An 18,337-nucleotide genomic window follows, 5' to 3' on the forward strand; every position below is an offset into this window, starting at 1 on the left:
CACAAGCAAGGGGTGGTGCAATTCTCATCATTATCTTCTTAATGCCTCTTTCCCAGAAAGAGTTAACTCATTTTAGTGAGTTTCCTTGGATCCCTGCCATTTCTCACAGAATGGATAAGAGTAGCTTCTCAGTGACTGTACTGAATGCCGGGGAGAAGTCCAGGAATATTAAGGTCAATTCCCTCTTTAAACTGGGTGAACAATCTCAGTCTAAAGAGGACTCAACCGATCAAGGCTCTCCTTTTGCTTACCTGCCTAAGCTACTTGGCCATGGGTCTTCAAGGTCACTCCCAGAAGGTCGCTCACCTAAGTCAATGGCAAATCTCCCACTGACTTACAAGATGCAGGATCAAGCTGTAAGTCATTAAAACAGAGCACATTCACAGTTAAAGCTACCATTCTGCTTTTTGCTCTCCTAGCAGTACTCTAGTTGCCTCTGTAATACACACTTCTTTGTGCTCTATCCACTATACAAAATATACATTAAAATAATTTTAAAAGGCCACAATCTACTTAAACACAAGTCATTATCTGAACAGTACCAACAACTGAACATACTGTAACTGAGATATTAAAGAAAGTGCCTTTTCTCAGTCTGTTTACATTTTGTCTAGTTTCCCTGCGTTGTCAGTCAGTCTTCCCTGTTTGCATGGGGTTTTTTTGGACTGCATAAGGGAGAGAAAAACATTTTAAAAATAAGAAAGTGTGACTGTAAAACCACAAGAACTGGCAGGGGACTCAGCTATATGTCCTACCTGAAACTACTTTTAACATTTTTTAAAAATAACTAAAATTTCAAATTGTCAGTGTCCCTTCCTTCTAAGGTTGCCCATGCAATCTTTACTCTGTCTCATACAGTGTATGCATTACAATGTATTCTTTAATTACATGGTTATATAAATATATTTCCATAGGAAATAAACTGGATACTGATCTGTGAATGAAGCAGCTGAATTATATTTTTTACTTTCATTGTTCAATGAGTGGTCCCCTGGTCTCATTCATTACACCAGGTCCATTCAATATAAGTGACAAAATCTGGTCTCAGTTATAGCAGTGTAAATTCAAAGTCCCCAGCTTTCAAAAGATTTACTCCATATTTACATTTTGGAATCTGCAATCACAACTTGGCCCAAAATCAAACACTGATCTAGACAACTCCTGTTTCATTCAGTACATATTGTCTGTGTATTGACATCCTGATCTCTAATCATGATAGTAAGTTAAGCACATGCATAAGTGTTTTCAGGATCAGGCACTGACTGAGATAGGATCCTATGGAAGCAGTGTGAGAGACTGCATGTGTAAAAGCAAATCATCAAAATATGTGCAACCGCAATATTAACACTGCCTAACACATGCATGCTTTTTTCTTCAACCTTACTTTTTTGTTAACATTGCTCTTCATATGGAGTTTCCTAGTTTTTCTTTTTAAGGAAACTTGTAAAACAAAAATTCCATAATATGAAACTATGACAGACAGCAACAGAATACTGTGGCCTGTGCAACATATGCATTTCTACAGAATCCTTGCCTCTAATCTGTGAATTAGGAATAGTAACATAAAACATAGTAACATCTGGCATAACTCCATAGAAATCACTGGAATTACATCAAGAGTGAATTTGGCTCACTGCATAGAGTTGAAGTCAGAGTGGCTCAAAATAACTTAGTATTTGTTGACTGATGTCAAAAACTTTAACACAGTATTATTTAATTTAGTCATTAATATTTAGCTACTACTGGAATTCAGTTATATTTAGTATGATAATATGTTCGCAATACAGGATATTTCCCTATATCAGTTCAATTGGAAGCTTTAGCAAGTTTGTCTCGTGGGTTGTTAGAAAGATGACAAGTCAACAAAAGATGCCACTAGTGGTATTTCTAAATGATAGAACAGAATGTATAATTACACACACACAATGTGAAAATCAACAGGGATTCATGTAGGAATTATGTGAATTCATACTCACTTAATACAGTGTTTTAAAGTTTTTGTTTTTAAATTGGAGGCTTTCATGACTAAATTCCCCACTTTCAGGGCCAAATCCTCACCCTTGTGTGTTCTGGTCCCTGTGCAGAACTCTGACATAGCCATAGCCTTCCCATAGAGAGAGATGGAGCTAAAGAATGCGGCACTCCAGTGATCCAAGGAGGTATAATGGTCCTTAAAGAGCTATTACCAACTGGCATAGTTTAGAGCAGCACTAAGGCTGCTCTAAATGACATTGGAAATGGTGTAAAACTGGCCTTAAGATCACAGTCACAAAAAGACGGTTACTCACCTTTGTAACTGTTGTTCTTCGAGATGTGTTGCTCACATCCATTCCAGTTAGGTGTGCGCGCCGCGCGTGCACGTTCGTCGGAAACTTTTTTACCCTAGCAACTCCAGTGGGCCGGCAGGCCGCCCCCTGAAGTGGCGCCGCCATGGCGCTCAATATATATCCCTGCCGGCCCACCCGCTCCTCAGTTCCTTCTTGCCGGCTACTCCGACAGTGGGGAAGGAGGGCGGGTGTGGAATGGATGTGAGCAACACATCTCGAAGAACAACAGTTACAAAGGTGAGTAACCGTCTTTTCTTCTTCGAGTGATTGCTCACATCCATTCCAGTTAGGTGAATCCCAAGCCATACCTAGGCGGTGGGGTCGGAGTGAGAAGTCGCGGCATGGAGCACTGCAGATCCGAAGGCCGCATCCTCTCTTGACTGCTGGACCAGGGCGTAGTGGGAAGCAAAGGTGTGGACCGATGACCAGGTCGCTGCCCGACAGATCTCCTGGATGGGCACATGGGCGAGGAAAGCCAGCGACGACGCCTGCGCCCTGGTAGAATGCGCAGTCACACGGCCCGTAGGAACGTGGGCCAAGTCATAACAGGTCCTGATACAGGACGTTACCCATGAGGATAACCTCTGGGAGGAGATAGGAAGCCCCTTCATGCGGTCCGCTACCGCCACGAAAAGCTGGGGGGATTTGCGGAAGGGCTTGGTCCTCTCCACGTAGAACACGAGAGCCCTACGGACATCAAGCGAGTGAAGCTGCTGCTCCCTGCCTGAGGAGTGAGGTTTCGGGAAAAAAACCGGAAGGAATATCTCTTGGCTGATGTGGAAGGACGAGACTACCTTGGGAAGAAAGGCAGGGTGTGGCCTCAGCTGCACCTTATCTTTGTGGAAGACTGTATACGGGGGGTCTACCACAAGAGCCCGGAGTTCCGACACCCGCCTAGCTGAGGTGATAGCTACTAGAAAGGCAGTCTTCCAAGAGAGGTAAAGCAGGGAGCAAGTAGCTAACGGTTCAAAGGGGGGTCCCATGAGCCGGGACAACACCAGGTTAAGATCCCAGGTTGGAGCAGGGAGACGGACGTTAGGATATAAACGTTCCAGTCCCTTAAGGAATCTAGACACCATCGGGTGAGAAAAAATAGAGCGACCATCCGCACCCGGGTGAAAGGTGGAGATAGCTGCCAGGTGGACTCGCAACGACGATATCGCCAGACCTTGCTGTTTGAGGGACCAAACGTAGTCTAAGATATCGGCCACCGAAACTTCCATAGGGCGGAGATTTCTCTCCACGCACCAACAGGAGAAACGCTTCCACTTGGCCGAATATGTCGCTCTCGTGGAAGGCTTCCTGCTGCCCAAAAGCACCTCCCTCACCGGTGTGGAGCAGCGCAGCTCAGAACCGGTCAGCCACGCAGGAGCCACGCCGCTAGGTGCAGCGACTGGAGGTCCGGGTGACAGAGGGTCCCGTGCTCCTGGGTAATCAGGTCCGGGTGAAGGGGCAGGGGAACTGGGTCGGCTATGGTCAGGTCCAGCAGCATGGGGTACCAATGTTGCCTGGGCCATGCCGGGGCTACCATGATCACGCGAGCCCTGTCCCTGCGCACCTTCAGAAGGACCCTGTGGACCAGAGGGAACGGGGGAAACGCGTAGAACAAGTGGGTCGACCACGGAATAAGGAAGGCATCCGCTATCGACCCGGGCTCCCTGCCCTGAAAGGAGCAGAACGCCTGGCACTTCCTGTTCCCCCCGGACGCGAAGAGGTCCACACGGGGATAACCCCACCTCTGGAAGATGGAGAGGGCGACGTCCGGGCGAAGGGACCACTCGTGCGACAGGAAGGATCTGCTCAAGCGATCCGCCAGCGTGTTCCGTACTCCGGGGAGGAAGGAAGCCGTGAGGTGAATGGAGTGGGCTACACAAAAGTCCCAGAGTCGCATCGCCTCGTGACACAGGGGAGAGGATCTGGTGCCGCCTTGCTTGTTGATATAGTACATGGTCGTCGTGTTGTCGGTAAACACCGCGACACAACGACCTTGTAGCTGATGGCAGAACGTCTGACAAGCGAGGCGGACCGCTCTCAACTCCCGCATGTTGATGTGCAACCCCACCTCCTTCTGGGACCACAGGCCCTGCGTTCTCAGGGTCCCCAGGTGGGCCCCCCAGCCCAGATCTGAGGCATCCGTTGTCAGGGACACCGAGGGCTGAGGTGGGTGGAAAGGGAGCCCCGCACACACTACCGACTGGTCTAGCCACCAGTCGAGAGAATCTAACACCCCTTGGGGGATCGTGATCAGCATGTCTAGCGGCTGTCTTGCCGGCCTGTAATGATCGATGAGCCACAACTGGAGGGGCCTCATGCGGAGTCGAGCATAACCGGTCACAAAGGTGCAAACCGCCATGTGGCCTAACAGGGCTAGACATGTCCGCACTGATGTCAAGGGGGCTGCCCGCAGTCGTTGAACGATCGCTGACAATGCCTGGAACCTCTGCAACGGCAGCAAGGCCCTGGCCACGGTGGCGTCCAGGACGGCCCCGATGAATTCCACCCTCTGCGTGGGGATCAGGGTGGACTTGTCCATGTTTATCAAGAGGCCCAAAGTAGCAAACGTGCCGGTGATCACGCGGACATGGCTGCAGACTTGCCGTTCCGACGTGCCCCGAATCAACCAATCGTCTAGATAAGGGAACACGTGGATACGACTGCGTCGAAGATGTGCCACAACAGCTGCCATGCACTTTGTAAACACCCTCGGGGCCGTAGAAAGGCCAAATGGGAGGACTGCAAATTGGTAATGAAGGGGGCCCACCACGAAGCGAAGGAAACGTCTGTGGTGTGGCCAAATGGCAATGTGAAAATACGCGTCCTGCATGTCGAGGGCGGCGTACCAGTCTCCCAGATCCAGGGATGGGATAATGGTCCCCAGGGATACCATGTGGAACTTCAACTTCACCAGGTATTTGTTGAGTTCTCGCAGGTCGAGGATAGGCCTGAGGCCTCCCTTGGCCTTGGGGATCAGAAAATAACGGGAATAAAACCCCTTGCCTTTCTCGTTTTCTGGAACCGCCTCTATAGCTCCTTTGTCAAGGAGCGTCTGTACCTCCTGCCGAAGGAATTGCTCGTGAGAGGGGTCCCTGAAGAGGGACGAGGAAGGGGGGCGGGAAGGAGGAAATGATACAAACTGCAGGCGGTATCCCGTCTGCACCGTGCGTAAGACCCAGCGGTCCGATGTTATTTGGGTCCACGCCGGGAGGAAAAACGAAAGGCGGTTGGAAAACGGGGGGGAAGGATCCATGGAGGAAACTGTTACTGCGCCCTCGGGCGCACCTTCAAAATGAAGGCTTGGGTCCAGGCGGGGGCTTAGAGGAGCCTTGGTTTTGCCCCCCTTGGTACCCCGAATGCCTGCGCCTTCCATTCCTGCCACGGCGCCTGTTAAGGTCCTGCCGTTGGCGGAACTGGGAATATGGCCTGCGCTGCTGTTGTTGCTGTGGCCGGAAGGGTCTGCGTTGCGTTCCCGGTGTGTGCATCCCGAGGGAGCGCATAATGACCCGATTGTCCTTCAGACTCTTGAGTCTGGGGTCTGTCTTTTCGGAAAACAGGCCCTGGCCTTCGAATGGGAGGTCCTGGATGGTATGCTGGAGCTCCGGAGGAAGGCCAGAGACCTGCAGCCAGGAGATGCGGCGCATCGTTACTCCCGACGCGAGGGTGCGGGCAGCCGAGTCTGCAGCGTCCAAAGAAGCTTGCAAAGATGTACGTGCAACCTTCTTGCCCTCATCTAAGATGGCTGCAAATTCCTGGCGGGCGTCTTGCGGCAGCAGCTCCTTAAATTTGTCTGCTGCCACCCAGGAGTTGAAGGCGTACCTGCTGAGCAGGGCCTGCTGGTTCGATACCCTGAGCTGCAGCGCCCTAGCCGAGTATACTTTACGGCCGAGGAGGTCCATCCGCCTGGCCTCCCTGGATTTGGGGGCTGGAGCTTCCTGCCCATGACGCTCTTTGTCATTTACTGATTGTACCACCAGGGAACACGGTGTCGGGTGTATATGGAGGTACTCATAGCCTTTAGAAGGGGCCATGTACTTCCGCTCGACGCCCCTCGCCGTAGGGGGGATGGAGGCCGGAGACTGCCAGATGGTATTGGCGTTGGCCTGGATGGTCCTTATGAAGGGTAGGGCGACCCTGGTGGGAGCATCCGATGAGAGGATGGTAACAATTGGATCCTCTATTTCCGAGACCTCCTCGGCTTGTAGGCTCAGATTCTGAGCTACTCGCCTGAGGAGGTCTTGGTGTGCCCTGAGGTCCAGCGGGGGGGGGGGGCTACTGGAGGAGGTACCAGCCACCGCTTCATCAGGGGAGGAGGATGAGGAGACCCCCGGCAAGAGAGTGTCTAATGGAGGGTCTCCCTCGGCCCTCGCCTCTGTCTCAGGAGCCAGAGCGGAGTCTTGCTGCTTGGACCCTTCCTCCCCATCCGGGGAGGGAGGGGGGCGAGACAATGAGGCTTCCGGCACCCTGTGTTCCGCCATCGCAGGCCTAGCCGGAAGCTGTTGGGGCCCCTGGGCTTGATGGTATGCCCAGGGTGTCCAAAACCCCCATTGCTGCGAGCCTTGGTCGTGTTGTGGCGGGTCGTGAAATAGCGCCGCCTGCCGGTCGGTGCCCAACGCATACCCGCTGTCCGTTTGGGAGGAGACCGACGGCTGTCTAGAAGGCCACGGCGGGGCAGACCCTGGTTGGTAAGGGTCTGCGCGGGTCAGCACCGAAGATCTTCTCGGTGCCGGGGATCGGTACCGGGAGTCATATCGGTGCCGGGATCGGGACCGGGACCGGGTTCTGTCTCGGTGCCGGGATCTGGACCGGTACCGGCCGCCGCTTCGGTGCCGGGATCGGGACCGGGACCTGCCACCAGCTCGGTGCCGGGAGGTCGACCGGGACTGGGACCTGCCACCAGCACGGTGCCGGGAGGTCGACCGGTGCGGCGAGTGACGGCGGGACTGGCTCCTGGAGTCACGGTGCCGGTATCGGCGGCTGGAGTCAGACCGCGACCGCCTTGAGGTCGACCGGTGCCGCGAGTGCGACCGGTACCGCCGAGGAAAGCGGTGCCGGGACTGCGAGCGGCGACGAGATCTCGATCTGCCGTGACGTCGGGACCTGGACCGTGAGCGCGAGTCCCTAGATGGTGCCGACATCATTGGCTTGCCTCTAGACGCGACCCGCACCGGAGGTACCGGGGGTGGCAGCTGAGTAGGCTCACTTAAGGCAATGAGGTCCCGAGCCGAGGCGAAGGTCTCCGGCGTGGATGGGACCAATATCTCGACCCCAGATCTCATGGGGGAGCTTGGCGGCACCGGACTCAACGGACCCGCCGGGCCCGGAGTCGACGGTGCCTGCGGCGCCGCGGCCGATGTTGAGGCCGGGCGCTCCAGTCGGGTCTGCCTGGCTGGAGTAGCAGACTTCGACGGTCTTGGTTCTGTCCCCGGTGCCGGAGAAGGTCGGTGCCGGGGAGTCTTTTCGGTGCCGGTGCGATCCAGTGCCGGCGCCGAGATCACGGCCTGCGAAGCCGCCGGGTCAAGTGCCGCCTCCATAAGGAGAGTCCGGAGTCTTTGATCCCTCTCCTTTTTTGTTCTTGGCTTAAAAGCCTTGCAGATGCGGCACTTGTCCGATCTGTGCGATTCCCCCAGGCACTTCAGGCACGCGTCGTGGGGGTCGCTGGTGGGCATAGGCTTCTTGCAGGCCGCACACTGCTTGAAGCCCGGCGAACCAGGCATGAGCCCGGTGCCGGGTGCCGGGAAGGGCTAAGCCCCCGGCGAACAACTATTTACAATCTATTTACAGTTAATTACTACTATCTATACTTAACAATCTAACTAACAACTATAACAATACGAGAGATAACGAGAGATAACAAGGAGAGCTAGGGACGTGGAGGACAGCTATGCCGCGCTCCACAGTTCCAACGACCGACACGGCGGTAAGAAGGAACTGAGGAGCGGGTGGGCCGGCAGGGATATATATTGAGCGCCATGGCGGCGCCACTCCAGGGGGCGACCTGCCGGCCCACTGGAGTTGCTAGGGTAAAAAAGTTTCCGACGAACGTGCACGCACGGCGCGCACACCTAACTGGAATGGATGTGAGCAATCACTCGAAGAAGAACAACTCCTTTCCAACTCCCTGTTGAGCTGTGCCAAGGGCTTACTAGGCATAGCAGAGGATACAGCCCTTATACTTCATATTTTCTTACATATGAAAAACACTATATTTTAGATCTTTATAAGCATTTGTTCATACAGTTAAAGAGGAAATGAAATACCATGAATGAAGTACTTCTCCCCACAAATAACTTCACCATAAGCAAACTCACTCTTAACTAGAATAAGAATTTACACATTCTAACATACTGTAACAATCTAGGTGTCAGAGTAGCAGCCGTGTTAGTCTGTATCCACAAAAAGAACAGGAGTACTTGTGGAACCTTAGAGACTAACAAATTCATTTCAGCATGAGCTTTCGTGAGCTACAGCTCACTTCTTCGGATGCACAGAATGGAACACACAGATAGGAGATATTTATACATACAGAGAACATGAAAAGGAGGAAGTATGCATACCAATAGGAAGAGTCTAATCAATTGAGATGAGCTATCATCAGCAGGAGGGAAAAAAAAAAACTTTTGAAGTGATAATTAAGATAACCCATAGAAGGTGTGAGGAGAACTTAACATAGGGAAATAGATTCAATTAGTGTAATGACCCAACCATTCCCAGTCTCTGTTTAGGCCTGAGTTAACTGTATCTAATTTGCATATTAATTCGAGTTCAGCAGTCGCTCTTTGGAGTCTGTTTTTGAAGTTTTTTTGTTGCAAAACTGCCACCTTCAAGTCTGTCACTGAGTGGTTGGAGAGGTTGAAGTGTTCTCCCACTGGTTTTTGAATGTTATGATTCCTGATGTCAGATTTGTGTCCATTTATTCTTTTGCGTAGAGACTGTCCGGTTTGGCCAATGTACATGGCAGAGGGGCATTGCTGGCACATATCACATTGGTAGATGTGCAGATGAACGAGCCCCCGACGGCATGGCTGATATGATTAGGTTCTATGATGGTGTCACTTGAATAGATATGTGGACAGAGCTGGCATCGGGCTTTGTTGCAAGGATAGGTTCCTGGGTTAGTGTTTATGTTGTGCGGTTGCTGGTGAGTATTTGCTTCAGGTTGGGAGGCTGTCTATAAGCGAGGACTGGCCTGTCTCCCAAGATCTGTGAGAGTGAGAAATCATCTTTCAGGATAGGTTGTAGATCTTTGATGATACGCTGGAGAGGTTTTAGTTGGGGACTGTAGGTGATGGCTAGTGGCGTTCTGTTATTTTCTTTGTTGGGTCTGTCCTACTACAGGACAGGCCCAACAAAGCCACCTACTACAGGACAGGTAGCTAGTCAAACTATATTAGAAACCAGCTTATCTGGAGCCTAAGCTATGGCTAACTCTGTCTGAGTTCCAGTTTAGACCCAGCTAAAAGAGTTACTTTTAATATGCCCTGAGGATATTGAACTGGTGTTTGTGATGGGGTGGGACTGGAATGAAAAACTCCAGACTTGGGTTTGGAAGGTCATGGTGCTGATATGGTTTTCTTCTGTTAGCCACTATGGTAGTTCATATGCAGCAGCATTGGAGCTAGTAGTTCTAACAGATAAAGGCCCTTAGATGCTTATTTATGCAGTGATCTCAACTTCATGACATAATCTTTAAGGAGATTGTGACATTTTGCTAGTTTTACTGATTAGCTCATTGGAGCAGCTGAGTGACCAATGGGTACAAGATACATTAAGCCACCATACAATTTTTGGTGATCAAATCACTTATGAAATACAGTACACACTTGGTAGTTTTCTTTTTTTACAAGTGTTTAATAGTGGCTGAAAAAACAAACACTGTTTCATGTGGCACAAAATAAAGGAAGTCTGTATTACACATTACCACGTATGACTGGATTTCCACTGTGGTGCCCTTTGTGGCCTGTCAGAGCAGGACCCACCTGGCAGCAGGGCTGCACTGGTACGGTTCTGTCCCTGTGAGGTCTGAGGTAGTGAACCAAGGCCCACTTCAGTCCTACTCCCTCTGGGATGTTAAGGCCCAAAAGGAAATCAGGATCAGATTAACAAACCCCCACCCCTGAAAGGAGGGTGATTCAAAGAACTTTCAACAGACCTCTATCCCTCCATTCAGGGGCATCTCCAGCCAGCAAGCTAGCTCAGTCCTGGGGCTGTAACCAAGCATCCCTCCCCTCAAGTATTAAGTATTAAGTAATTAGTACCTGGGGGAGCAAACAGCTGTGCATATCTCTCTATCCATGTTATAGAGGGTGGACAATTTATGAGTTTACCCTGTATAACCTTTTATAGAGTAAAACAGATTTATTTGGGGTTTGGATCCCATTGGGAGCTGAGTGTCTGGGTGCTGGAGACAGGAGCACTTCTTAAGCTGTTTCCAGTTAAGTCTGCAGCTTTGGGGCGTGTGGTTCAGACCCTGGGTCTCTGCTGGAGCAGACTGGTGTGTCTGGCTCAACAAGGCAGGGTTCTGGAAGCCCAAACTGGCAGAGAAAATGGGCTCAGAGGTAGTCTCAGTACATCGGGTGACAGTCCCAAGGGGGTCTCTGTGACCGAACCCATCACAGTAGGGTTCCTTAAAATAGCAAGAGGATCCTCTTCATGCACCTTGGGAGAATGTGGCTTCTTTTTCCCCGCCTGAGATGGGAAGGCTGAGGAAGCAGCAGTAGAAAAATACACCAGCTGGTTTCCTTCAGCATCCAGGGGAATGAAGAAATGGCATTAAGGAGTTCACTCCAACCCCAGCATGCACAGGAATGCATGATTGGCTGTAGAAATTCCAGAGGAACCCCAATTGGTTCATTTCTCAAGTTGCTAGAAGTTATGGGAGCATAGCATATGGCCAGCAACAAATTGTCTTTATATTCATGCTACCTTCCATCTCCTACATTTCCAGACTCCATAACATGGACCCCATACAGAGTCTGAGATAATGAGAGACATCAACACAAAGAAGGAATTAGAAAGCCAGCCAACAGGCCCCAAGTAACAGAATTCTCCCAAAAAGTAAAGCCTCATTCATGCCGCTGATTCACCATTCTCCAGCCAGTTACTTTTTTTTTAAATCACCATCGATATTTTCATTAGAGCTCATTACAACTACAAAAAAAAAATCATAGATATGCCAAAACAAAAAAGTCTTGTTAGTAATAGTGAAGATTGTGAAGTGTTTGTACAAACAATATTTACTATTACACACATTTAAAAAACAAACACTAAACCCCACAGAAATCATTAGCTATGGTTAACTAAACAATTCAGAACCCTACTTTAAAAGACCATTAATTAACACATACCTACATACAGACAAAGCTTTTCTGTGTAACACTGGACAAAAAGTAAAATTGGGTTCAAAAAAAGATTTAGTTAAGTTAATGGAGGAGAGGTCCATCAGTGGCTATTAGCCAAGATGGTCAGGGATGCAACCCCATGCTCTGGGTGTCCCTAAACTTCTGAATGCCAGAAGTTGGTACTGGACAACAGGAGATGGATCACTGGATACACTGCCCTGTTCTATTCATTCCCTCTGAAATATCTGGCACCTGCTACTGTTGGAAGAAAGGATACCGGTCTAGATGGACCATTGATCTGACTCAGTATGGCTAGTCTTATGATCTTAACTCTGCCTTGTAATGATGTCCTGAAGAAGAAAGAAGAAACATAATCATTGTTTCATCTCAGTAACCAACACTAGGATACCTTCTCAACCATTCTGTAACTGTGCCAGCTCTGAACATTATTATAAGTACATCATCCACATTAAAAAATCCTGATTAGAAAACGAACTCTCTTAGCACAAAATTTAGAGCATACGTGCAATAACAGGACCGACAAAAAATAAAATATCTTCAAAATCACTACCACAGAATAACAGATCAAGCGTCTGTAAACGTAGAGTCTGATTTTGCAAACATGAACCCAAGTAATTTTACTCAGGTGAATGACTTCAGTGGGAATGCAACTTTACTCACCTGTGCAACTGTTTGCAGGATAGACTCCAAAAGATTTAGCTAAACAAGCTAGAAATTTATTTGTAATAAACAAGATCTTAATTCTTTTCTCATGCTAAACTAAAAACAAATTAATATGACAAATCAGCACAAGCAAGGACATCAATATTTAAAATCAAACTCCCTCCTTAACTTACCTTCTTTTGCCCTAAGTATTCCAAGGCATATGTTATGTCACCTAAATCACTGATTATACTTCCTTGGAGCATGCAGGCACAAAGGGTCAAGACAAGGACAGACTAGGCAGTAAATTAAAGGTAGAGTTTTATCTCTCTCTGGTTTTTGCTTTCATTTGGGTATATCAGAGGTGGGCAAACTACGGCCCGTGGGACTGTCCTGCCCAGCCCCCGAGCTCCTGCCCCAGGAGGCTACCTCCTGCCCCTTCTCCTGCTGTTCCCCCTGGCCTGTAGCCTCAGCTCGCTCACTTCGCCGCAGGCGCAATGCTTTGGGCAGTGGGGCTGTGAGCTCCTGGGGCAGCTCAGCTGCAGAGCCCGGCAGTAAGGGGGCAGGGAGCAGAGGTGTGGATAGAGGGCAGGGGAGTTCGGGTTGGTGGTCAGGGGGTGGGGGTATGGATAGGGTTTGGGGCAGTCAGGGGGTTGAATGGGGGTGGGGGGGGCGGAGAGTCAGGATGGGGGGGCGGGGGGCAGTCGGGGCAGGGGTTCCGGGAGCAGTCAGGGGACGGGGAGAAGGGGTCCTGGGGGGGGGGGGCGTCAGGAATGAGAGGAAAGGTTGGATGAGGCGGCAGGGGTTCAGGGGTGGTCAGGGGACAGGGAGCAGGGGTGTGTGCGTCAGGGTCCCAGGGGGGCCGTCAGGGAACAGGGAGGTTGGATGCGGCAGGAGTCCCCGGGGGGGAAGGGGGGCGCCGCAGTTAGGAGGTGGGGGCCAGGCCACGATCCCCTCCCCTAACCGGCCCTCCATACAATTTATGAAACCTGATGTGGCCCTCAGGCCAAAAAGTTTGCCCGCCTCTGGTGTATATCAAACTTTTCAAACTACACCTCTATCCCGATATAACGCGGTCCGATTTAACATGAATTTGGATATAATGCAGTAAAGCAGTGCTCTGGGAGGGAAGGGGGGGGAGGGCAGCTGAGCACTCCAGAGGATCAAAGCAAGTTCGATATAACAGTTTCACCTATAACGCGGTAAGATTTTTTGGCCCCCAAGGACAGCGTTATATCGAGAGAGAGGTGTATTTTAACCTTTAACTTCCAAACTGGAATTGCTTCTGAATTGTGTCTAGGTTTTACTATACTACCTCAGTTTTGCCCTCCAGTAAAGAAGTCCTATTAGCCAATAGATCACACAGACTCAAAAGAATCAATTTTTGACTCTAGCCCCTGAAAGCCAGAGAATTGTCTTTAGAGACGCTCTAGGGTGAATCTCTATCAAGAAAGCACACAGCTATGTCTGCAGCTAAATCATAATAGGGATTAGAAGAGAAGTGAGGGGCTCTTTATACCATTTTGTTGTCATAGAGATTTCTAATTTTCTGCAAACCTAGTAAGTGTGATTCTGAGCTCATTTAAACTTATGTAAAGCCAGAGTAACTCCAATGAAATGATTGGAATAATAATGGTGTAAAACATTTGAGAGTGAGTACAAAATCAGTCCCCATATCTTCCGTTTACTTTTAGGAGCCATTATGAATTCGGGCATAGTAGCATGACTGTACTGCATCTCGATCATACGGACAAAGTAATTCTAAGATAAAAGGACAGCTAAGATTCTTTAATCCTGCTGTGAACTTTAACTTGCAAATGAAAGAATGTTTACCTCCCACCCCAAGGGACTGCGTGAACTCAGACAGCTGACACAAGTGAAATGGAAATAAACAAGAGATGCTTGAGCCTGTGGGCCGAGCTTATCAGAGCCTGCACCCCTAAACATATAAACAGTTCCCATTGCTGCTGGCTCTAGGAGCTGCTGTAGAAACAGGAAAGGAAGACAGGCAACAATTCAAGAAACTACCTACTCCTCTACCTTTAGAAAGAGGCAAGTGTAGTGTGAGGACAAACACAAAAGCCATGCTTTAAAAAGCAGCAATTAGAAAACTCCCTGACCAAGAAGTTCCTATCTTTATTAAGCTCCCCACTGCAAAACATCCTCTTGGATTGTTTCTACTGCTCTTGATGATCTGCACGCTTTTTGCAAAATGTCCCATTGTGAGGCACCTATTACATTCTGCCTCTTTTGCAGGACATGGTTGCCATCTGTGGCTTGGTGTCTTGCCACAGAAAGCCTATGCTGTGAAAGCAGAGAGTGGGGGTAGAACTATGCAGCCATCTCTGCCCGTACTGCTCCTCTCTTCTCTTCTCCTCTCCCCAGCCTATTCCTGTGCTCCCCACACATCCCAGACTAGTCTGAGATTTGTGACAGCCCTACAGGTTAGGAAACTCTGTATTAGAGGCACATCTGCTGGAAAAAGTGTAAATATTTTTAAAGATGAAACAAAAATTCAATATTGCAAAAATCTCCCCACCACCTCTTTAGAACAGACTACAGGTGAAGGAACCTAGAAATAGAAATATATATAGAAAATACAAGACCCAGTGTGGTTCATTAGCTGTGGAACATCACTCAACATCCTGTACAGTAAACGTCCACATAAAATATTTTAAAACAGATTCCCTGTATCTGTTGCATCTTACTGAGTGTGCAATTGAAAGATCTCTCAGGCCTGGCACTCTGTTCAACATTCACATAAGTCTGACTTTTATTTAAATTTTGGAAGGGAGAGGAACATAATATTCTAAAAATAGAAACCTTAAAGATGTTGGCTAACTATTAAGACAAAAGGGAATTAACGAAAAAGTGTTAAATGCTTGGTCATTTTCTGAGTCAACATTTTTTATGAAAGAAAACAAAGTGTGTGGTCATTATTATCCTCTTTGCCAGAAGTAAAATAGACAAAGTCTCTTTGCCTGTGATATCCAAGTGCATAGCCAAAAAAATCTTTGGTGCTCTCATTTCTGAAACCCTACAGGAAACCTACCATTACAGAGTGAATCTGAAGTAACTCCACTGACTTCAAAGGAGTTAGAGATATGAGGCTATTTACTCATGAGATCAGAATCAGAGCCATAATTTTTCTTTAGAAAGCAAATGTCATGCAACTATACTTAACTTCAATTGTCATCTGCATCTAGCTTAATAATCAGAAAATAGGCTTTTCACAACAATCGTATTTCAAAATGAAAGTATTATTACATTTAAGTCAAAGCCACGCAATGATGGACTGTATGTTTATGTGTAACAGCAAATTATATACTTTTAAGCATGTCAAAATTTTCAAAAGAATTAACCATTATAATAATTCTACTGAGGAAGTTGTGGTAGGAAGACAAACTCCCCCGGGTCATTTTTCAACTAGTTCATGCTATTTCACATAATGTGATACATATTGTATGCATTGCACATTTTTTCAATTCCTACTTCCATAAAATGTCATACATTTTAATATCTTTCAAGGGAAGATTGGCTATATTGCTTCACACACTTAGTTAAAAAGTAAAAATCAGTAGCGTGGTGAGTGGCTCATGGAGCTGGTAATGAATGGGGAAGTCTTTCATCTGTATGGCACTGTCTCAAACCCCGCTTAGATTAGTAGTGACAAAGTCATTACCATCAGATGGTTGATATGAAATGAGTTCAGTATGTCAGTACAATTCTTAATAGACAGGTATCCAAACAATTAAAAAAAATCAAAGGAAAAAGCTTTGTCAGAAGTTTCTGAGGAGAGCAAAGACTGAATTGCCAAGGAGACAGACCAGAGCAGCGTAAGGGAGATTTCACTGTCTATGTGGTGTCTGTTTTATGATTAACTAGAAGCATTCTGTCTCCAGGGCTTCCAAACTGAACCTTCCACAAGCACTTGTCTTCTTAAATTGCAGGTTCTTCAGGGCAGGGACAATGCCATCTGATGTGTTTGTACAGCACCTAGCACAGTGAGAACTGTAGGTGCTACTGTAAAATAAGCATTAAGTAATAAAAATATAACCAATTCACATACGGGGGAAATAAAAATATCTCCATCTTTATTCATACCAGACTACCTCAATTTGGTAAAATATTTACTTCAATTTTTTATATTAATTTCTAAGCTACCCTTTTCACAAAATAAAGTCTGCAATGGAGAGTGTTTAGTTGCTTGAAATAAAGCAGAAGAGTACTTAAATAACTCCATTTCTAATACATTAAAGTTAATCAATTATTTCTGCATTCAAATTTCCATTATAGTTGTAAAAAACACAAAACAGATCTGTAAAATATAATTATAGGGAGATACTGCTACACAGAGTTTGCTAAATCAAGACTAATGCTTTTGTTTCAAGGATCTGTTTGTGTTTTGGCTTCCTTTAAGAAAGATCTTTTCATTTAAATGTCTTGATCTGTGTAGCCATATTCATATGGGAGAGAAACAATTAATGGAATTAAATTAGTCCTTATTTAAGATGTATTTGAAACTGCCTGAAACTAATCCTGTTGATCAGCTCCACAATTTCTAAGTTAGCTAGAAAGCAATTTCTTTGATATTCACAAATTATAAAACAGCAAAATTAATGCATATTTCTTACATTTTAGACCATCTGCTGACCTCTACTATTCCACTTAAATATAACTATTGAGGTGCAATTTTATACACTAATAAATACTTAGGAAATATGCCACCTTGCATTCTAGACAGAGAAACAACATCTGTATCTCCCCAAAAATAGACATACAGAACTGCATATTAAATCTCCAGTCCAGAAGATACCTGGGCCCATGGAGAGTCCCACTAAGTTCAGTTAAATTCTGCATAGGCACCAGAGTCTGCACTTGCAGAGTTCCTTGTGAGTTTAGGACTTTGTTAGCTTCATTCTGGGCTTTGTGCCATTAAGACATAGATCTGTATTGGGGAGATGAAGAGTCACGCTGCCCAACAGGTATCACTGGAGATATTCTGCCTCTTTGGCAGGATTCCTCCCAGAGACCCCAGTGCACAGGGGGACCAGGCACACTGCTACACCTCTTGAAGGGGTACAGCATACTCCCCTACATCCATGTGACTGGTAAACTCCACTGGCCAACACATGGAACAGCGGAGCTATGACTCTGTCTTCTCTGTGCCTCTTCCCACCCACTTTGGAGTAAGGTGGGCCTCCAAAGGAATAGTAAGAGAACAGCCTCAGTGCTTCGCTGACCACAAGGACTGCAGTTATGCATGACCCTTTCATGTAAGCGCCCTTTCTAGTAACACAGTGAGGACGTATGCTAACAGTGCAATTACTGGGAGGCAATATATAAGAAATACAGTTCAGTATGAAGTCTTTGCTGAGGAGTACATTAGGAGAGAGTCAAGGGAATGTTTGCCAGAACTCACATATCTCCAAATTATTGCCAGTGGGAGGTTCACAAGTTACTGTTAAGGTCAACAAACTTTCCCTCAAGTCCCTTTATAATCAGTTGAGGAAAAAATTAAGTAATATGGCTGAAATAAAAAAGGTCTTATTTAAGAAGTTTAAAAGAATCCCTTGAGTCCAATTTATGTTCAAGATTACAAATAATAAGAAAACAGAATGTCTCTTCTAACAATACCATTGAGAAGAGGCTGTCCTTCGTTTAAACCCCTTGATATGACTGCACTGTAAACGTCTTCGGGAAATCCAGTCTTGCATAATATGCCTTCACAAGTTGCTTTTATTGGTGCCTGAAATGCAAGACAAAATTTATGTAATACTTGCAATCCCATTCAGCTGAGAAACATTCCACTTGGCATAAACCCGTTGTGTTACCACACCGTCTTTGTTTCTAAATAGCTGCAATTAGAAGCCTGAGGGCAAAGGGTTAATCTTTTTGATAACTGGAATGGAAGGAACAAATCCCACTTGTCTCGTAAGATCTAAATAATACACAATTTTGATTCCTCTAACAACTGAACATTTCAACTAAAACAGTCATTGAGACTGAAGT

At 47.1% G+C, this 18,337-nt stretch overlaps 1 protein-coding gene across 1 annotated transcript in view; it reads right to left on the minus strand.

Moving 5' to 3' along the window:
- Positions 1-18,337, minus strand: part of CDH2 (cadherin 2) — a 208,860-nt gene that overhangs the window by 174,079 nt on the left and 16,444 nt on the right. The window contains exon 2 of the mRNA XM_050941947.1: positions 17,963-18,074. Coding sequence (XP_050797904.1) covers positions 17,963-18,074 — 112 coding nt within the window. The remainder of the gene's footprint in view (positions 1-17,962; positions 18,075-18,337) is intronic.

Source organism: Gopherus flavomarginatus, chromosome 2, assembly GCF_025201925.1.
Source record: "Gopherus flavomarginatus isolate rGopFla2 chromosome 2, rGopFla2.mat.asm, whole genome shotgun sequence".
NCBI lineage: Eukaryota > Metazoa > Chordata > Testudines > Testudinidae > Gopherus > Gopherus flavomarginatus.